Genomic DNA, 21,561 nt, shown 5'->3' with positions numbered 1-21,561 from the left:
AATGCACCGTTTTCTGGCAGAGAACCATGGCCTCGGAATTGGAGGTGCTGACTCTCATCCCGGCCGCTTCACACTCGGCTGCAAACCGCTCCAGTGCATGCTGAAGGTCACGGTCCGATGAAGCCAGCAGAACCACGTCATCTGCAAAAAGCAGAGACGCGATTCTGAGGTCACCAAACCGGACACTCTCCTCACCTCGGCTGCGCCTTGAGATCCTGTCCATGAATATCACAAACAGGACCGGTGACAAGGGGCAACCTTCGCGGAGTCCAACACCCACTGGAAATGTGCTTGACTTTGTGCCGAGGATGTGGACACAGCTCTCAGTGTGGTTATACAGGGACCGGATGGCTCGTAACAACGGGCCTGGTACCCCATACTCCCGCAGTACCCGCCACAGGGTTCCCCGGGGGACACGGTCGAAAGCCTTCCCCAAGTCCACAAAGCACATGTGGACTGGATGGGCAAACTCCCATGACCCCGCCAGCAACCCCGCCAAGGTAAAGAGCTGGTCCACTGTTCCACGACCAGGACGGAAGCCACATTGCTCCTCCTGAATCCGAAGTTCGACCATCGATCGGAGCCTCCTTTCCAGCACCCTAGAGTAAGCTTTCCCAGGGAGGCTGAAGAGTGTGATACCCCGATAATTGGAGCACACCCTCCGGTCCCCCCCTTCTTAAAAATGGGGACCACCACCCTGGTCTTCCACTCTGCAGGTACTGTCCCCGACCTCCACGCAACACTGAAGAGGCGTGCCAGCCAAGACAGCCCAATAATGTCCAGAGCCTTCAGCATCTCAGGGCGAATCTCACCCACACCCGGCGACTTGCTGCTGAGGAGCTTTTTGACTACCTCAGCAACTTCCGCCAGGGATATAGTTGCAGATTTCCCCGAGTCTTCGGGCTCGACCTCTTCCACAGAGGACGTGTTGTTCGGGTTCAGGAGCCCCTCGAAGTGCTCTTTCCACCACCCGACAACATCCCCAGTCTGGGTCAGCAGTTCTCCTCCCCTCCTGAAAACAGCCTGAGACAAGCCCCGCATTCCCTTTCTGAGTCGTCAGATGGTTTGCCAGAACTTCCTCGAGGCCAACCGAAAGTCCTTCTCCATAGCCTCCCCGAACTCCTCCCATGCCCGGGTTTTTGCTTCAGCGACTGCCGAAGCCGCAGCCCTTCTGGCCACCCGGTACCTGTCTGCTGCTTCAGGGGACCCCCGGGTCACTCAAACCGCTACCTTCCATTTGAAATCATCTCTAGCAGTACACTGGCTTTGTGAGTCTGTCTCGCGCAGTTTGGAGTACTTTAAGGCCGCCTCTTCCAAACAAATGTTCAGCTCCTCTTGCGCAAAAACTAGAGCAGATTAGACAACTGCAGCAGCCAAAGGAAGTGTAACAGGTGACGAGAGGATTCCTGGTGACCAAGTTAACAAGCAGAGGTGAAAATGCTTCTCTTTTTCGGCCTCTGTGCTACTAACACAGACAAAATGTTCAGCACCTAGAGATGTAAACACTGTAGTATGAACTCGCCAGTCTCCACAGCAACCAGAAGCTAAAGCTCCCGCATTTCTTCTGCCCTCTCTGAGGCCTGGGGAATTTCTGGTGCTAAATTAACATTTATTCCGTAAATATTAATTGAAGAGATGTGCCCTTTTCATTGGCGTTACACCATTATGAATATTCCAGACCCAGCTAAAATGGCTGCCATTGCATTGGTGGTATTTGAGGTGAGCTTCCCCCTTATTACTGTGTACTCAGACAGAATATCAGAAAAGGGACTGAAATGTTGTACTAGTGCACAGGGAAGCCAAGCAAATATCCATCAAAATGAAATAAGTTAAGAGTCATCGCAATTCCCTGATTTAACATGATTAGTGAAACGGGCGAAAAATCTTTTTGACCCAAGAGCACGAGTATACCTACTAACACACACACACACACACACACACACACACACACACACACACACACACACACATATATATACAAACACACACACAAAGAAATCATTCCATAAAATCCACTTATCCTCTAAATGGTGCATTTTTAAATCAAGTGAACAATGTAAGAGCTACGTTAAATAGTTTTGTAAAAAGGTGTTTAAAAGGTAGTGTCAGTATGATTCTCTCTTATTTAAAATCATACTGGGTTGTCATCAGCAGCCCCCTCCTGCTCTACACATGGACTCAGACGGTGGGGTGCAGCACACAGACCCGTCCCTGGCTCAGTGCAGAACCGCGGTATAGCGTGTCGGGTCAGCGAAACCGCATTAAACCTGCAGGCCCCGCCCACTAGGATGATGTCCTAAAAGCCACGCTCCCTTTACGCAGTCTCCACCCCCGGCTGAGGGGGTGTGGCCACCGCACTGGGACCTTCTGAAGGGGAAGCAAAACACACATATTCAGTGAGAAAGATGAAACTGTGAAAAGACGAAATATACATATGGTGAATGAGCTGAATGGCAGGTTCTCATCATTATGTATTCAGCTACATTCAGCTGGGATGTGGGTGAAGATGGATGTGGATGTGAGTGAAGATGGATGTGGCTGTGAGTGAAGATGGCTGTGGATGTGAGTGAAGATGGCTGTGGATGTGAGTGAAGATGGTTTTGGATGTGAGTGGAGATGGATGTGGATGTGAGTGAAGATGGATGTGGGTGTGAGTGAAGATGGAAGTGGATGTGAGTGAAGATGGATGTGGATGTGAGTGAAGATTGATGTGGATGTGAGTGAAGATGGATGTGGGTGTGAGTGAAGATTGATGTGGATGTGAGTGGAGATGGATGTGGATGTGAGTGAAGATGGATGTGGATGTGAGTGAAGATGGTTTTGGATGTGAGTGGAGATGGATGTGGATGTGAGTGAAGATGGATGTGGGCCTCTTCCCTGATGCAGTCCCTCATCACACTCACCCGTCTCCCCAGCCCCGTTACTCTGCCCAGCCCCCGGGCCCGTCTCACAGTAGCCCCCGCCGAAGGCCTCCTCATACCCGGGGTCGTACTGCTCCTCTTTGATGGCCAGCCGCTTGGCATCCTCTGCAGAAGACCAGAGAATTAAAATGTTTATTTTGTATTCATCTTCAAAGCATTCCAGTGTAACCAATCATCCTCTCTTGAAGTACCAAGAATTTCTGAAAATAGAAGGTTCTCAAAAGGCACATAACTGGAAAAAAAGAAGGGAGGACCAAAACTTAGAATGACAAAATGTGAACAATGTGCACGTCTGAGTGTATGTCACAATGCAGTCACGCTATTCAGTGCATCAGTTTTTGAAAGCTATTTAATATACTTTTGCACCTCCTAAAAATAATAAAGGTTCACCTGTTGCAATTATGATTGTTCTTCCTTGTTCCCTAAAATGGATGGACCTCTGGACACATTTTTTCTAGCCCCAGTAGCATGCTGGGTAATGTAGTTTTAACCTCCTCAGCTGTGTGCTCACCTTTGGCCAGGTCCAGGTCAAAGGTGTACTTTATTTCCTCCACTTCCTTGTTCTTGGCCACGCCCTTGAGCTGGTCCCTCAGGTCCTTCAGCTTGAGGAAGAACTGCACCTTGTCCTGGGCGCGGGGGAACTGGGTACAGCGGGCACTCGACGAGGGCATCAGGTAGCACACCTGCCGGAAATGTGGAGTGGTCAGAAGCTGCTGATCATGTGACTCCACTTACAGACGACCTTCAGCGATATGTGTACGCGAGCGAAACGGATAATGTTCAACGAAAAGGATAATGATTGGAGGGACTTTTGACAGACATTTGATTGACATACACGCCTATTGGTACACAATAAACAAGGAAGTAGACGGGGGGGGAAAAAACTATGGTGTGAAAAGTATTACAATTTTATACTTTTTTTTTTATATATACATATATAAATATATATACATATACAGTACTGTGCAAAGGATTTAGGTAGGTGTGAAAAAAATGCTGTAAAATAAGAATACATTAAAAAATAGAAATGTTTATTTTTATCAATTAACAAAATGCATGAACAGAAGAAGTGAATGAACAGAAGAAAAATCTAAATCAAATAAATATTTGGTGTGACCACCCTTTACCTTCAAAACAGCATCAATTCTTCTAGGTATACTTGCACACAGTTTTCGAAGGAGCTCGGCAGGTAGGTTGTTCCAAACATCCAGGAGAACAAGCCACAGTTCTTCTGTGGATTTAGGCAGCCTCAAATGCTTGTCTCTTCATGTAATCCCAGACAGACTTGTTGATGTTGAGATCAGGGCTCTGTGGGGGCCATACCATCACTTCCAGGATACCTTGTTCTTCTTTACGCTGAAGACAGTTCTTAATGACATTGGCTGTAAGGTTGGGGTCGTTGCCCTGCAGCAGAATACATTTGGGGCCAATCAGATGCCTCCCTGATGGTATTGCATGATGGATAAGTATCTGCCTGTACTTCTCAGCATTGAGGAGACAATTAATTCTAATTACCAAATCCCCAACTACACCTGCAGAAATGCAGCCCCAAATGGCAAGGAACCTCCATTATGCTTCACTGTTGCCTGCAGACACTCTCCAGCCCTTCTTCTACTGCTCTCCAACCCTTCGGCGAACAAACTGCCTTCTGCTACAGCCAAATATTTAAAATTTTGACTCATCACTCCAGAGAACCTGCTGCTATTTTTCTACACCCCAGTTCCTGTGTTTTTGTGCATAGCTGAGTCGCTTGGCCTTGTTTCCACATCGGAGGTATGGCTTTTTGGCCGTGATTCTTCCATGAAGACCACTTCTGACCAGACTTCTCCGCACAGTAGATGAGTGTACCTGCCAATTCTGAGCTGATGGCAAAGGGAAATAAGCATGATGTGTCTCATCTGCTGCACTAAGTTCCCTTGGCCAACCTCTGCATCTACGGTCCGCAACGTTACCCGTTTCCTGGTGCTTCTTCAACAGAGCTTGGACAGCCCATCTGGAAACCTGTCTGCCTTGAAATTTCTGCCTAGGAGAGACCATGCTGATGCAGTATAACTACCTTGTGTCTTGTTGCTGTGCTCAGTCTTGCCATGGTGTATGACTTCTGACATTAAACTGTCTTCAGCAACCTCACCTTGGAAGCAGAGTTTGGCTGTTCCTCACCCAGTTTTAACCCTCCTACACAGCTATTTCTGTTTCAATTAATTATTGTGTTTCAACCTACATATTAAATTGATGATCATTAGCTCCTGTTTGGTATAATTGGTTAATCACGCACCTGACCATCTGCCTGCGAAATCCCTGACTTTGTGCAAGTGTACCTAGAAGAATTGATGCGGGTTTCAAGGCAAAGGGTGGTCACACCAAATATTGATTTGATTTAGACTTTTCTTCTGTTCACTCACTTTGCATTTTGTTAATTGATAAAAAATAAACGATTAACATTTCTCTTTTTGAAAGCATTCTTACTTTACAGCATTTTTTCACACCTGCCAAAAACATTTGCACAGTACTGTGTACTTCAAGACGAGTTTGTTTGGTTATGAGTGACTTCGACTCCACTCCAAGTCTGAGGGCACAAACGTGCCTGTGTAATTCAGCTGAAATCATCTTCACCTCAGCAGCCCTGGGTCCCTACCGTCTCCGTGTCCGGAACCTTCTGCGGCTGTACACCAAACTCCAGCTTCTTCGGCTTGAACCCGAAGATCTCTCGGCTGAACATTTCGTAAATACCTGAAGACAAACGGACAGCGGTTTATTCTGCCAGGTTTAACAGCTAGAGATCTGATGAGGTTAAAATCCTGAACTATCAAGATTTATCGGGGAGAAATAATCAGCTCTACTCACATTTGCCATTGAAGACTGCGATGAGAGGCTTGTATTTTTTCAGTTTCTCCACCAGAGTCTTGCCGCCCTCCCGCAGCTCTTTGCTGCAGGGGAACACATCGAACAAGCGAGTGCTCAGTGCATTGGGAATTCCCCGTTTACAATTTATAGATAATTTGTCTCATTAAAATATTTCACGGTACAGTACTTTTGAAAAACAGGATTATACAGAACTACGCAAAGAGTGGATCTTGTGCGTTGCTGCCAGACATTGGATTGGGACCAGTTACTTAACCTCTGTCTGATTGGTGTTTTTACAAGAGTAAAAAGTATGGGCCAACCAGGCAAAGGGGGAGATGTTCTATTCCCGCCCCGTCTTACTTTGAGAGGTCCTTGCTTCCCGGAGTGGTCCTCTCCACCATGTTGGTGAAGCCGATCCCATACTTCTCGGGCAGAGACTGGTCGTGCATGTGGTTGAGCTGGACTTCAGTGATCCCCGATAAGAACAGGCACTTCCCTGAAGGCGGCAACGATAATATTCATTAATGACCGAGTGACCAAAAATAAATGTAAAAGAAGTTAATACGATACATAGCAAACAAAATGGGAGTCTGCTACTTACAGAAATGGTTTCCTGGGCCTGGAAACCACCGTCCAATGTAGGCCGCCATCAGTCCAGGATTGATTCCAATCTGACAAGAAAACTCAGTGTTAGCAATTGACCAATCTGGGCAACATGGCTCAGGCAGTAAGAGCAGTCGTCTGGCAACCGGGGGGTTGCCGGTTCGATCCCCCGCCCGGGCTGTGTCGAAGTGTCCCTGAGCAAGACACCTAACCCCTAAATGCTCCTGACGAGCTGGTCGGGGCCTTGCATGGCTGACAATTGCCGTCGGTGTGTGAGTGTGTGTATGAACGGGTGAATGAGAAGCATCAATTGTACAGCGCTTTGGATAAAGGCCCTATATAAATGCCAACCATTTACCAATCTGCAGTCAATACAATCTTCTGGCGTCTCACAATACTACAGGAATATGGAGAGACAAAAGTTTAACGGAAGAAACTTGCTCGTTTTTACTCGTTCACTATTTGGTTGTGTTTTGTATTTTTATTTGCTTGTACTGTACGGTGCTTTGCGCTTGGGAAAAGCATTTCACAAATAAAATGTATTATTATAATTATTGTTATTATTATTATGATATGAAACACACTTCAGAAAGGTAGCTCTGTTGACGACAACACTCTGGTAGGATTTTTTTTTTTTTTTAAGTCCACCTATAGCAAGGCTCCTGGCATGAGAACCAAAAGCGCACTGTCAGAAGATAAGGCAGACTCACGATGACAAAGTCCAGGTTGTGGGTGAGGATGTCCTGCAGGGTTTTGGTCATGACCTCAGCCTCCGTCATGCCCTTGAATCGGTCCACCTTCCGCCTCACCTTCTTGAAGGCTTCATCGATCTTCTGCTCTCCCCCCTTGCCTTCTTTGCCCTTGGTCTTCTTGCCCTTCTTGGGCTGGGGGCCAGATTTTGGCTTTGGTTGTTTCCCCACTTTCGTCTTTTTGGGCTTGGGTCCTGGCTTGGGCTCCTTGCTCAGAGGTCTTCCTCTCTTCCCCCTAGTCTTCATCGGAGCTGTCGAGAGAAAGAGGCAAGGCCATTAAACCCCCTTAAGCCAGCCACAGGACCCACCAAAGAGTTGGCTAGTCTAATGCTATATTAGCATCTACTGTTTCTCGAGCTATTTCTTGTACATGCAACTTTTGGGGGTGGATTTCTGGACACTTTCAAGCTGCACTCATTAAAACCACATATCTCAATCGGGGTTTAAAATATCACCAGAGGTTGACTAATCTGCATTTAACAAGTCTGTTTCCGAGAAAGAAAAAAAGAAACCACCGCTAGCTGTGTGTTTTTATTTTTGGTCTATTTTTTTTTACACAAGCAAAAAACATGGCTACTAGTGATAACCAATTACGATTTTTCTCTACCTGACTGTTTAAGTCAAACTGGCAAATGATTGTTAACAATGTCCCTCTCTGTAGAATATAGTTTTATATTATAGGCTGTTGTAAAGACTCAGACAGAGAAGCAGATGAACGTATTCTTGTGAAAGTGTGAAATTCTCCTGGACTTTTGGTGGCAGGCCGGTGTGTTGGTGGAATTTTATTAACAAGTGATGGCTGGCTCACTTTTATCAAGAATTTTAATAAACAGCAAACAAAAAGCAGCAAGCGGCTAAATACGCCAGCTAAACGAGAGCATGTCAATTCAGTGACTTTCCAGAATACCTTCAGCTGGTGCAGGAGGTTCGGCGGGAGTGGGTATCTCTTGGTGGTCACTCATCTCAATCACCACTCCGTTGCCACCGAGGTCCTCTATGATGTTCGCTGCGTTGGCTATCTGCATGCCCTCGACAGCGGAATTGACAAAAATAATATAATAGCTAATAGCTGTGCCGTTGTAACATATGTATAAGTTTTAATGTAACACTTTTCAGTCTAGCGTATCAGATTCATAGAATAACAGCGCTTAGACGAGGACGTTGTTCAGTATATGAAAAACAACTAACGTTAGTTAGCTAAATACATTTAAGTCATACGAATGTGTTTTATATTTACATTACAACGTTAGCAGGGCGCATAGTCAGCTAGACAGAAAACTAACACGTGCAGCGTGGTGTATGACGCAAGCTATGTAAATTACGGGAGCCGGTAACGATGCTCTTCTTTATATTTACCCTGCAAGCGTTACGCTAGTTTGCTCAACAAATGCAATAATATTATGCTAACGTGAAATTGATGTAACAGATATTTTTGCAACCTAACCTCGCTATTGTCGTTGTAACACTGCCAGCTAACTTGGCTCTAAATGAAAAACCACCGAGCTCTAAGGAACCTCGCTACTACAGCTAACGTTAGCTTCAACCTAACGTTACATTTCATACATTGCAGACATAGCAACAAAGAAATGGTTACTCAAATGTATTAGAGGATATTGCCAAACTCGCAAGTAACAAGTTCTTACAGCGACCACACTTTATTCAACGAATGGCCAACTGACAGTTGTCTTAAGTCGGCTAGCTGGCTAACAGTTAGTTAGCTAATAATAGGCTATGCGTCCGTTTATTCAAGCTAACTAAGCCAAGCACACGTAAACACACTTGTCAGTTGCATACCTGTTAGAAATGCACTCGGAATGTGAGTTTTAATGAAATTGAAGTAAATGATAAAATAAAACAAAGTGACGGGGATAACGCCCCAGTACGGACACAAAGCGAGCTTTCCAAACCGACCTCAACTCAGCCACCGGAATGGTGTGACGCGTGCATGTGGGAGTGGATTTAGGCAGCGGAACTTTATTTTTATTTATTTTTTAATTGAAATGTTATATCACTGAACCCCGTATACGCTCTATGATTAAAGCAAAAATGCAAGTGGCCATGGGATAAAGGGTATAGTCGATAGTGATATTACAAGGCATAGAAAGGGGGTCCTCAGTGTTGGCTTGTGACAGATATTTGTGTAGCAATGTGACTTTTATTTAACATTTAAGTTTGCATTTTCACGAGTCAAAATGTTGCTGGATACATGTTAAATTAGCGTTTCGACTAGTCATAAATTAACTCCATCCGTTATGTTAAAAGGGCTTGCCATAGTCTCCCTAGTAATCACGTGAATTAAAGTATCTGCGTTGGCATGGGTAACAAATCCAACAATAGACTATCCCAGAGGTGCCTGGTCAAATGCCATGTAGGACGAGTATGCAGGTTTTCATTCCATTCTTCAGCTTGAAGGTGTGTATCTGGTCACATATGGACCTTATATCTACAGCCCTTGGTAAAGGCATTTACACTCAAGCAACTAGACAAAAAAAACTGGGCATGCTGCAAATAAAACCTATTGTGCTAGATTGCAAATAATTCGTATGAAATGGGTAACATTTATTGATTTAGATCCAGGTGAAACAATAGACTCAATTGGTGAGTGTGGAGTGTGGACGCCACACCAGTGAGGTACTCCAGACATCTATGAAGGGTACCACAGCAAATGCTTGAGCCATTTACCACCATCTAGTGGCAGCATGGGTAAATGTGCGAATCACAGGTGAATGAAATCTAGAAAGTGCGTAATAGTCGGAAACGGGACTGAAATGGCAATGAAAGCAGCAGACAGCGCAACTCCAACTTGAACAGTAAAATCTATAGGCCTAATCGTCACAACACGCAAGAGTAATTAACATACATATTCCATTTGTCACATTTGCCAAATCATGCCAGATACACCTTGGCGGCAATAGAACCCACCACCGCAAATATACTGAGAATCGCCGGATTAATTTGCATAATATATTAGATGATGTTTGTATAGAGCAGGGGTCGGCAACCCTGGTCCTGGAGAGCCGCAGGGTGTGCTGGCTTTCGTCTCCACCTTAAAATAAGCAACCGATTCAGACCGGAGAAACCTGGGGCCTCATTTATAAAACTGTGCGTAGGATTCACGTCAAAAGGTTGCGTAGGCATGAAACCCAGGACGTGCGTACGCACAAAAATATTCTGATTCATAAAACAGTGCACAGGCACGTCCCATGCCAGTTTTCCTTTATAAATCACAATCAACTCTAAATGTGGCGCACCTTTGCCAGCTTCATGTCCCGCCCACAGTTGCCTATAAATAGGCAGTGAAACACCCCTAATGAATATGCATTTCATGAAGACGACAATGGCAAACGCTGAAAAGAAGGCCAAGAAAAGGATTTCAGCCATTTGATTGCCTCTGAAAAGCTACAGGTGTGGGAATTATCCTGATTGATTGTAAATGACGAACAGTTCTGCACAACGAATGTGATGACGATGATAATAATAATAATAATGATAATAATACACGTTATTTGTCTAGCACCATTGAAAACACAGTTACAAAATTAAGAGATAAAACGAATAAAAATCCATAACAATAAACACATTATAAAACATAATATATGAATATGATAACAATATATGAAACTATGCACTCGTATCTGCTCGACTGACACATTGTAAACGGCATCAGTGCAGCGTCATTTGTCCGACTGTTCACCATATTATTTATGAGAATACATTTAATAACATGAAGTATTGTTTAACAATTTGTCTACATATTTGAGGGATTATTTTACAACAACATCTCCGTTTATATTTATCATCCTAAATCATATTTTTTGGGCACTTTAGGGAGCATCAATCAAACAGCTGTTTGTTTATTTGTTTTAAGAGAGGCTTTTATCCGTTTTAGCAAATTAACTCTTCATATATGTTACGTGAGAGGTAATATTTCAATTTATTTTACACAGTGGTATCAATTTCACACCATTTCTCACGTTTCATCCCATTGCCATCGGAGTCGCAGTTTCTCATTTCTCCAGTTAATGTGCGTACGCATGGGTCAGAGTTTCCGTGGAGGACCGCACATTTTCCCGTCAAGTTCGTTTTTTATAAATGCCAAAGTTTGCTTAGAAAGTGGCGTACGCATTCTTTTGTGCATACGCAACGTTTATAAATGAGGCCCCAGGTGAGGTGAGTTAACTGTGTAATCAACGGCTTTCATTGATCAATTAATGCCAAGTAACAACGAAAGCCAGCACACCCTGCGGCTCTCCAGGACCAGGGTTGCTGACCCCTGGTATAGAGCCACGTGGCAAATGTAGCTTATCTTGCTTTGTGTTCAATTTGCCCGTGCTGTCCCAAGATTGTCAAGGATTGAGTACTTGTGTAAAAGTCATGAATAAAAAAAACATTGAAAAATAAACAAATAAATAAATACTGACTGTGACAGGATATCTTTAGTGTTGTGCAGTAAGGTTTTTTTTTTTTGCCACCTAAGCATCATATTTGACATGAAAATGGAACTGCATCACCTAACCTACACAGAAAACAAGAATGAAACAACAATGCGATGGTTTGCAGTAGACTTGAAAGACTAAAACCGACAAATGCAAATAAAATTAAAATGTAAGGTTCAAACAGTGAATACATTTCACTGAGGCTTGAGAGTGAAGAGCTGATTTCAGTGGAATTGTGCAATCCATTAAAAAGATTTTGTAGATCTTAGCTCAGACGATTACATGTTGTGCCTGGTCACGGCTTATTGTAACAGACAAAAAAGGGGAAATGAAAACATGTGCAAAGCATGAAAACAAGCAACAAACAATGACTTCCTCCATTTTCAAAATATTTTTAAATCACATTGACTATCAACATGTAGTGTCTACATCGCTTGTAACATCTGAAATAGCAATTTTCAGGGACTAATGAAAAACCCACAATAAAATACATATTTGGTGCCTTTTTAATGCAAGAAACATTGAACAAGTGTTCAACAGACATGATTTTTTCCCCCAACCGTGAGCCAATTACGTTGGGCAGCAAAAGAATGAGGTAGTCTCAATGTTTTTTTATCCCCTTTTCAAATTCAGGTAGAATATGGAACAGGTTCGTAGGTTTTCCATTTTTAGAAAAATAGCCTCACATTTATTTTTCTGACCACCATTTTTCCCCCCATAACATGACAAAAACGTAAAACATTCTGTCAGGTTAACCAACTGTAACACAATCTCCTCGAAAACTTCATTGTGATCACATGGTTACAGAGTCCGACCCCGTTATACAGTGCCAGAGGTCTTCTCCTCCCAGAATGCCCTGCTGGCACAAGTACCCTGAGTCCAGGGGGGGGGGAAAAAACAAAAACAAAACGAGAAAAGCCTTGGCATGCCTCGGGTTCATTTCAATCGCTTATTTTATCCGTGCATTTACCAGTGTATTTTAAAGCATTTCATCCCCTCGGTCCTTAATGCTTTTATGAGGACACGGGAACACATCCTCGCCGGAAGTATTGATCGACCTGCGGATCCACCTCTCCACTACCGCCACCTTGGTAAAATCTCACGGCTTCAAACTTGACGCTTGAAAGAGTAAATGACGTCCCATTAACACGATACACGGTTTCCTCAACTCCTCTGCCCTCCCCCTCCTTTTCCTTGCGTCCTCCGTTTGGTGGAGCGAAGAAAGCGCGGGAAGGATGCGAGCAAAGGATGAGAGGTGAAAATAAGCGATTGAAAAGCACTCCCGGACTGGCTCGAGGGTGGAACCATGAATTGCTACAGAAGTTAATAAAATATCAGCACACCGCAGTTTATATATGACTTCCCTAAGGAGTGATACTGTACCACTGTGAAGGGTAAATGTAACAGCCGCTCGGACCGCGGTCGAGGTGTGAGCAGTCTGGACAGCGATTTTACGCGCGCGCGCAAATTCCAAAATACATCAGCACACTTTGAGAACCAATAAAAGACAGTTTCTGCGGAAAAAGTCCACTATCCTCTTTAAAAAATCGCATAAAAAAACGGACACAAGTCTCGCGTTACGTTAAACAGTTATAAGAACAAACACAAAACAAATAATTATTTTTCAAATCTACCGTTGTTAAAAAAATAAGTGTCAAAAATGGTAAATCAGTCCACTTCAAATTCCTTGTGACCTCTTCAGTGGTTCTGCTCCTCTGCTGCACTGAGAGAGAACAGAACTAACCGTTGCCAGAGAAACTGGGTGTGGCATACTCAGCCACCTGGAGCCAATCCTCAAGCATCCGTGAAATTCCTGGGAGGAGTTTAGTGAGGCTCCATCCCCTTGATGTAGTCTCCCCCCCTACTGGGGCTGTGTGCTGCTGCCAGCAATGTCTGGGATCTGATCAGCAAATGACTGCATCATCCACTGGCCATCCAGGACCCGTCCCATTGATGTTAGGGGTGTAGCTTCTGTACTGGGTATAGCTTGGAGGGGGGGAGGGGGGGAGGACATTATCAAACCAGAGGAACTGAGTGTTCAGAGATGTGTGTTAGACAGTAGAGTGAGAGATGTGTGTGTTAGACAGTAGAGTGAGAGATGTGTGTGTTAGACAGTAGAATGAGAGATGTGTGTGTTAGAGAGTAGAATGAGAGTTGTGTGTGTGGTGTTAAGACAGTAGAATGAGACATGTGTGTGTGGTGTTAGACAGTAGAATGAGAGATGTGTGTGTGTTAGACAGTAGAATGAAAGATGTGTGTTAGACAGAAGAATGAGAGGTGTGTGTGTTAGACAGAAGAATGAAAGATGTGTGTGAGACAGTAGAGTGAGAGATGTGTGTTAGACAGTAGAATGAGATGTGTGTGTTAGACAGAAGAATGAGAGGTGTGTGTGTTAGACAGTAGAGTGAGAGATGTGTGTTAGACAGTAGAATGAGAGACGTGTGTTAGACAGTAGAATGAGAGACGTGTGTTAGACAGTAGAATGAGAGATGTGTGTGTTAGACAGTAGAGTGAGAGATGTGTGTTAGACAGTAGAATGAGAGATGTGTGTTAGACAGTAGAGTGAGAGATGTGTGTGTTAGACAGTAAGTGGGCCGTGCCCCGTGCCTCAGGCTCACCAGTGTCTCCCGCGCGCGTCTCAGGGTAGGAGAAGCTGCAGTGTCCGTTGCTTTGCCGCTCGCTCGTCCCACAGGCCCCGCTGAACGGAGGCTCGTACCCAGGGTCATGCTTCTCCTCCTTAATGGTCAGCCTCTTGGCATCCTCTGGCATGGAGACAGAGAGACAGAGAGAGAGAGAGAGAGAGAGAGAGAGAGAGAGAGAGAGTTCTGTGAGACACTGCCACCATCTCAGGGGGGCATTTCACAAAGTAGGATTACAGAGTTACTCTCGAGTAACTTCGAGTGTCTTCCCGCGAGGGAGGGAGTTATTTCTGGACTAAATTTGTTACGTGCAACAAGCAAACTCGACAGGTGCCCTGCATGGGAGGACAGACGATGAAGAAACCAAAACAGCCCCTCTCCGCTCGTCTTCACGCATGAAACATTGCATTATGGGATTTCCCTTCTTGTTGGGAGCTTGCGTTTTATACGTGAGGCGGGAGGGAGGAAAAAAACGAGGGAGCAAGGGACTAAAATTACTCTCCCCTCTTTCTTTCCGAACCGAACCTGGGGTGGCCTCCGTATTTCATCCTGCCATTTTGGAGATTGCCCCCCCTCGAAGCAAGGGAAGGGAACATCAAGGAGAAAGCATATCCAGCTAAAGAAAGACCTCCGGTAGCTTTTAAAACAAGCACGTGAAAATATACGGCCTGCATCCTTTTTGCATTTTTCCAGGAAACCAAGACGAATCAGACGATCGGGTGAAAGCATTCCCTTCCAATGACAGAATGATGACTGTTGTGGCTGTGCAGTGTTGTGGCTGCCCCCCACAGGCGCGCTCACCTTTGGCCAGGCCCAGGTCGAATGTGTACTTTATTTCCTCCACTTCCTTGCTCTTGTCCACGCCCTTGAGCTGGTCCCTCAGGTCCTTCAGCTTGAGGAAGAACTGCACCTTGTCCTGGGCGCGGGGGAACTGGGAGCAGCGCGGGCTCGACGAGGGCATCAGGTAGCACACCTGCCGGCAAGAGGGAAGGGCATCTCTCCGTCAATCAAATCAAATCAGCAGTCAATCGAATCCACAGCCTTCAATCAAACACAATGACGTGCAATGTTAGGTTCATCGGAGCCAAAATGGCCCCTCGGTGCACTTTAGCCGTTACGCGTGACCAAGGCACTGGTCTCAGAACTGGAGCTGGTCCCCCGGGGGCTGCACTATGGCTGCACACTGCTCATAACATAGTAATTAGGATGGGCGGCCTGTAGCGTAGTGGTTAAGGTGCGTGACTGGGACACGCAAGGTCGGTGGTTCAAATCCCAGTGTAGCCACAATAAGACCCGCACAGCCGTTGGGCCCTTGAGCAACGCCCTTAACCCTGCATTGCTCCAGGGGAGGATTGTCTCCTGCTTAGTCTAATCAACTGTATGTCGCTCTGGATAAGAGCGTCTGCCAAATGCCATTAATGTAATGTAACGTAATGGGTCAAACGGAGCACACATTTTGTTGCTTAAGAAGGCAATGACAATCACGAAGGATGGAACTGAATAAATCCACAGCCGTCAATCAAATCCTCAGCTGCGTTCCTTGTAGGTCCGTCTCAGACCCCGTGGGGACTTTAGGACCGGGTACTCGAGCGTATGCATTTCGGGACAGGGTTACGTTTCGGGTAAGGAGGAAATCAACTTCACAACACATATCGACCTTAGAATGTTCCTTTTCTACCCCATTTCCTGAAGCAAGACTCAATCCACAGAGTGTTTTTACAGTTACTCAGAGAAAGTGCGATGGCAGAGCAGCCACTGAAAGGTGGCTTTTACATCCCGACGTTCCCAGGGCGCGTGCCTTACCGTGTCCGTTTCCGGAATTTTGTGAGGTTGCAAGCCGAAGTCCAGTTTCTTGGACTTCACTCCAAAGATCTCTTTGCTGAAAATTTCATAAATACCTGAAGAGGAAAAAAAAATGTATCTGTATCTGTACAGGGCATTCTGAAAAGACAGAATATCAGAAGACCTAACTACTACACGTTTCATTCATATTCATTCAGTCCTAACCCAAGGACTTTAATTTAACGCTGCAAAATTCACAACTGTCAGAGACACAGTTCAGGTGGTGAACAAGTGAAGGCACGACTTTTCTGTCTCTTACACTTTCCGTTGAAGACCGCTATGAGGGGCTTGTATTTCTGCACCTTCTCCACCAGAATTCTGCCTCCATCGCGGAACTCTTGACTGCGCGAAAAGAAAACAGGAGGAGGCCATTTTGAAAACGCATCAAGTGAAAATGCATTATCAGCAAAGCAGTGAGAAACACATGCACAGACACATGCATTTTCCCCTACATTTGGGCTTTGGGGAGATGAGCAAATATACTGAAGCTCTGCTTCCTAACCCCATATGGGCGGATGCGACCTGCGCATTACATCTCCCTTAACATTGTTGCATTTGATCATATGAGCGTTTTTCCAAGTCACATGACCGTTGAAATGCATTGTGATTCCTCAGCCTTTCTATGGGTTTTCTATAGGGCACCTTAGCCAATAATGGGTTAAACTGCCCCATCCACCATCTTACCTTGTGAGGTCCTTGCTTCCCGGAGTGGTCCTCTCCACCATGTTGGTGAAGCCGATCCCATACTTCTCGGGCAGAGACTGGTCGTGCATGTGGTTGAGCTGGACTTCAGTGATCCCCGATAAGAACAGGCACTTCCCTGAAGACGGCAAAGATAATACTGCGTGTATCTCCAATGTTTCCTCATTCATTCACCCGATCTCTTACAAACCGACAGCAGGAATGAATCGGATTTCATGGGTCATCGTCATATAGCTCATGGTGACAGTGCTGTGTGATAATCCCGGGAAAATCTTATAAGATACGATCGACAAGATGAAGCGGGGGGGACTTACAGAAATGGTTCCCGGGGTTAGGGTAGTGGCGTCCCTTGAACGCGGACAGCAGTCCTGGGTTGATTCCAATCTGTAAGATAATGTTGTCATTTTCCAGCCGCTCGCACCTTTTTAATCCAAATTACGTTTTGAGCACGGCTCTCCACATCCGACCACCTGACACCCATCTCAGCCTAACCGGATCCCACAGGAACACAAGCCGTGGGCTGGGGGTGGCCTGTAGCGTAGTGGTGAAGGTACATGACTGGGACCCGGAAGGTTGGTGGTTCACGCCTCGGTGTAGCCACAATAAGGCTATCGAGCCCTTAATCCCGCATTGCTCCACGTGTTATTATCCCCTGCTTAGTCTAATCAACCTACATCTCATTATTGGCATTTGGCAGACGCTCTTATCCAGAGCGACGTACAGTTGATTAGACTAAGCAGGAGACAGTCCTACCCCCTGGAGCAATGCAGGGTTAAGGGCCTTGCTCAAGGGCCCGACGGCTGTGCGGATCTTATTGTGGCTACACCGGGGATCGAACCGCCGACCTCGCAGGTCCCAGTCCTTTACCTTAACTGCTACGCTACAGGGAGCAGTCGGGGGGGGGGGGGGGGGGGGGACGACTCACGATGAGGATGTCCAGGTTGTAGGCGAGGATGTCGGGCAGGGTTTTGGTCATGACTTCCTCGGGGGACATGCCGTTGAAGCGGTCCACCTTCCGCTTGACCTTCCCGCCGCCCTCCTGCGGACGCTCCTGCTTGGCCTTGGCCTCGTCGCCGGGGGGCCGCCCCCGCTTCCCCTTCGCGGGGGCCACGGGGTAGACCAGGGGCCGCACGCGGTGCTCGTCGCGGTCCACGAAGTAACCTGCGACGCGCCGAACCCGGGGTTTCAAAAATCAACTTAATTCACCGGAGTCATTCACCATAGTCACTCACCATAGTCTTAGCCATAGTCACTCACCATAGTCATAGCCATAGTCACTCACCATAGTCATAGCCATAGTCACTCACCATAGTCATAGCCATAGTCACTCACCATAGTCATAGCCATAGTCATTCACCATCGTCTGGGACTAGCCATAGTCATTCACCATAGTCATAGCCATAGTCATTCACCATAGTCATAGCCATAGTCACTCACCATAGTCATTCACCATAGTCATAGCCATAGTCACTCACCATAGTCATAGCCATAGTCACTCACCATAGTCATAGCCATAGTCATAGCCATAGTCACTCACCATAGTCATAGCCATAGTCATTCACCATCGTCTGGGACTAGCCATAGTCATTCACCATAGTCATAGCCATAGTCACTCACCATAGTCATAGCCATAGCCATTCACATGTATGTGGTGTATTGGTCAGAGCAAGACGATTAACAACAAAAACAATTTTAAAAAATGAGTCAAAAGGACAAATAACATCCGCTAAATACTGAGAGCGGAACGGGAGGGCGAACCTGGAGCTGCTCCGTAGGGCGGGAGGGGGTACCCCTGCATTTGGGCAGGGTGCTCGTGGGGGACGTAGGGCTCTTGGTGTGTGTACGTGGGCTCTTGGGGAGCGTACGTGGGCTCTTGGTGGACCATCATCTCCGTCATCACCCTGTGCTCCCCCGGCGTGTCCATGAAGAGTGCATCTTCGGCCATTTGGTGGTACGGCGAGACCTGGAGAGCCTGGACATGCTGGGTGGCTGGAAACCTGCAGGACAGAGGCAGAGCGAAGTTACCGGAGAACAGTTTATGGATGGGGGGGAGGGGGGAGGGGCTACGGGGCACAAGCTGAGGACGTCTAAACCCTGAGCATTTTCTGTTTATACATTATCCATAATTAATCACTAAATTCGAAACAAACCGACATGATATTGAGAGGGGGGGAGGGGTCCTGTACACAAAAGAGGTTTGTTTTCCTGTGCTGGCGGTCTACACTATCGTAACAGCATGTTACGGTCCACGACAAGTGATACGGGCTTAAATCCCAAATTGTGACAAAAAAAGAAAAAAGAAAAAAGCGCTACACGAATCGATGTTTGAAGAACTCACCAGTGCTGCAGATAATCCGTAGGGACCGTCAAAGATGCATACTGCCTCTCTTCCATCTTAATGCTGGATTTACTTGAACAGAATAAAAATATACATATTGATGTTCCAAATCGGTAGCTAACCATATCCCATCCTTTTGTGTTTGTTAAAGTACTTTGCTAACTAGCAAGCTAACAAGTTATACTAGCCGGCTCAAGGCGAGTGAAAATAAAGGAGTGAAAATTTCATTCTTCTCACTTTTGCACCCTCGAGCATACCAACTTACTTAGTTTAGCTAAATAGCTAGTAGCTAGCTTCGCTAAAAACAATTCAAACATTAGCTAGCAAGCTAACTACCCCCAAATTAATGCAAGAGAAAAAACACGAAATCAGCGAGCAAACTACACAAGTATGCACAAGTTTATGAAACATACCTGCCCTGTAAAAATATGGAAACTGCAGTTTTTCATGAAGAGGTCGAAGTAGTTTCTTAAAAACGCTAAAAGGCAAAAAAGCTGATGATTCCATAAACACAAAAATCACACAATGAATGTTCAGTCCACTTTGACACCAGAAGCTACCATTTTCGAAACTGGGAGGGTACATCAAATATATTTCCGAGGCTATATATAGGTAAAATGCTATAAAGTCCCATATTTAGCTTTATTGATTAAGTATAATTACGCTACTGATAAAGTATTACTGTAAGATTGGTTTGAAGGACTTTCCAAGCAAAACACAATGTCGCCCATGGATTTCTGAGGCCCTGTTTGTTGGTTTCGCTCACTTGCAAATATTTGAGTTCCGGTGCTTTGTGCGATTGGCTGAGAATACGCAGGATGTGTCGTTTGGAACGGTCGGGAAGAGACGGGAAAACGTGTTTAATACATTCAAAGTGTTTCACAGGTATAGTAATGTCAGTTATTTTACCTGGTTAATGTAGTTATAATATATCTTGAAATATAGCCCATGCGAGTGGCTTTAAGCCGTTAACTGTGACGAATATCTGCCATGTGTCCTTCCTTCCAATGTTAAAGGCAAACGAATGTCATACTTGTGTTGTGATAAAGCCTCATAGACCAGGTTAATCCACGTGTTTCGTGCACTAGACGTGACAATCATAAACCCCGTGATAAATGTATTTCAAATTATGAAGACATTAGTGTGAATCATATCACGTGGTTTAACCGTTTTTAATCAACTAGTTCCTATGACGCTATCGCCTTATAATTTTACCAATTTAACAATTTCCTCCTGTAGAAAATGCCTGCTGGTGTGTCCTGGCCCCGCTACCTGCGGACGTTCGGAGCCAGCATCTTCGCCATGTTTGCCGGGGCACAAGCGGTCCATCAGCATTATAGACCTGACCTGGTAAGAGTCCTCCTAACCCGGCTGGTGTTACATTTAAAGTCTTCCCCAACTCTGGTCCTCGCATCCTGCCGACTGCGTGTGCGTTGGCTTCCACCCCCAGGCTACCAGTTGGTCTCGACTGAGCTGATCAGGATACAAAGTGTTTCTGCAAGTCACTCATGTGGGGCAAAACTTACCAACTTGGCTAAGGATGGCTGAAGTGCTGTATAGACAACCATTTGTGTTCCCTGAAAAATCACCACCCTCAGTCTTAGTTCACAAAACAGAGCTCAGAATGAGATCATTTTAATTAACCAAAACAACCTATGGGTTGGAGACAATCTACTCAAGGGGCGACATGGCTCAGGCAGTAAGAGCAGTCGTCTGGCAGTCGGAGGGTTGCAGGTTCGATCCCACCCTGGCTGTGTCAAAGTGTCCCTGAGCAAGACACCTAACCCCCAAATGCTCCTGACGAGCTGGTTGGTGCCTTGCATGGCAGCCAATCATGTCAGTGTGTGAGTGTTTGTATGAATGGGTGAATGAGAAGCATCAATTGTACAGCGCTTTGGATAAAGGCGCTATATACATGCCAACCATTTATCATTCACTCAAAATCCAACATCCTGTTCAGCTGCCCTTTTTGTGTTTCTTCAAACCATCTATGTCAGAGGTATCCAATCTTATCCTAAAAGGGCTGGTGTGGGTGCAGGTTTTTTTTTTTTTTAAACCCAGCAGTAACACACCTGATTATACTTAACTAATCATGGTCTTTAATCAAGACCTTGATGAGTAGAATCAGCTGTCTTAGTCCTGTGCTAAAACAACAACCTGCACACACACCGGCCCTTTCTGGATAAGATTGGACACCCCTGATCTATGCATCTTTATTACCCACTATATAGAGTATTGTGCGGGGGTTAAATTTGAGCAATGCCATTACAGATTCTGTTTCCAAATGACTTCATTTTCCCTTCAGACCATTCCGGAAATTCCACCCAAACCTGGGGAACTGCAGACTGAACTCCTGGGTCTGGGACAGAGCAAGAACACTCCTTCCCAAAACTGATTCTCTCCCGATTCCCTCCCTGGAAAATTGTCATGTATATATGTACAGTTTGGATACAATGTGACCCATATTAAACATGATTGGATATTTAC

At 45.5% G+C, this 21,561-nt stretch overlaps 3 protein-coding genes across 9 annotated transcripts; 1 reads left to right on the top strand and 2 right to left on the bottom strand.

Moving 5' to 3' along the window:
- Positions 1-2,314: 2,314 nt before the first annotated feature.
- Positions 2,315-9,046, bottom strand: LOC133119312 (G/T mismatch-specific thymine DNA glycosylase-like). Its single transcript, XM_061229846.1, has 10 exons — positions 8,912-9,046; positions 8,025-8,145; positions 7,079-7,368; positions 6,367-6,436; positions 6,126-6,261; positions 5,766-5,848; positions 5,557-5,651; positions 3,433-3,604; positions 2,904-3,026; positions 2,315-2,367 (listed from the first exon to the last, which is right to left on the bottom strand). Exons 2-10 carry the CDS (start codon positions 8,140-8,142, stop codon positions 2,315-2,317), a joined length of 1,140 nt encoding a protein of 379 aa, XP_061085830.1. The 5' UTR covers positions 8,143-8,145; positions 8,912-9,046.
- A 2,885-nt stretch (positions 9,047-11,931) lies between these two features.
- Positions 11,932-20,838, bottom strand: LOC133119197 (G/T mismatch-specific thymine DNA glycosylase-like). Of its 7 annotated transcripts, none has more exons than XM_061229681.1 (12): positions 20,601-20,837; positions 19,488-19,552; positions 19,075-19,146; positions 18,495-18,733; positions 17,662-17,897; positions 17,051-17,120; positions 16,719-16,854; positions 16,294-16,376; positions 15,996-16,090; positions 14,994-15,165; positions 14,172-14,315; positions 11,932-13,539 (listed from the first exon to the last, which is right to left on the bottom strand). In XM_061229681.1, the coding sequence occupies exons 3-12, from the start codon at positions 19,128-19,130 to the stop codon at positions 13,415-13,417; spliced, it is 1,356 nt and encodes a 451-aa protein (XP_061085665.1). In that variant the 5' UTR covers positions 19,131-19,146; positions 19,488-19,552; positions 20,601-20,837; the 3' UTR covers positions 11,932-13,414. The 7 variants fall into 7 exon arrangements, with proteins under 7 accessions (XP_061085665.1, XP_061085663.1, XP_061085664.1 ...); XM_061229679.1 differs by lacking the exon at positions 20,601-20,837 and adding an exon at positions 20,290-20,425; XM_061229680.1 differs by lacking the exon at positions 20,601-20,837 and adding an exon at positions 19,984-20,188.
- On the top strand, positions 19,817-21,560 carry LOC133119200 (ubiquinol-cytochrome-c reductase complex assembly factor 6). Its single transcript, XM_061229684.1, has 3 exons — positions 19,817-19,959; positions 20,314-20,424; positions 21,380-21,560. The coding sequence occupies exons 2-3, from the start codon at positions 20,317-20,319 to the stop codon at positions 21,467-21,469; spliced, it is 198 nt and encodes a 65-aa protein (XP_061085668.1). The 5' UTR covers positions 19,817-19,959; positions 20,314-20,316; the 3' UTR covers positions 21,470-21,560.
- Position 21,561: the final 1 nt, after the last annotated feature.

The sequence above is a fragment of the Conger conger genome, chromosome 19, assembly GCF_963514075.1.
Source record: "Conger conger chromosome 19, fConCon1.1, whole genome shotgun sequence".
Classification (NCBI taxonomy): Eukaryota; Metazoa; Chordata; class Actinopteri; order Anguilliformes; family Congridae; genus Conger; species Conger conger.
The sequence above is the reverse complement of the archived record's forward strand: the minus strand, read 5'-3'. Positions and strand labels throughout refer to the sequence as shown.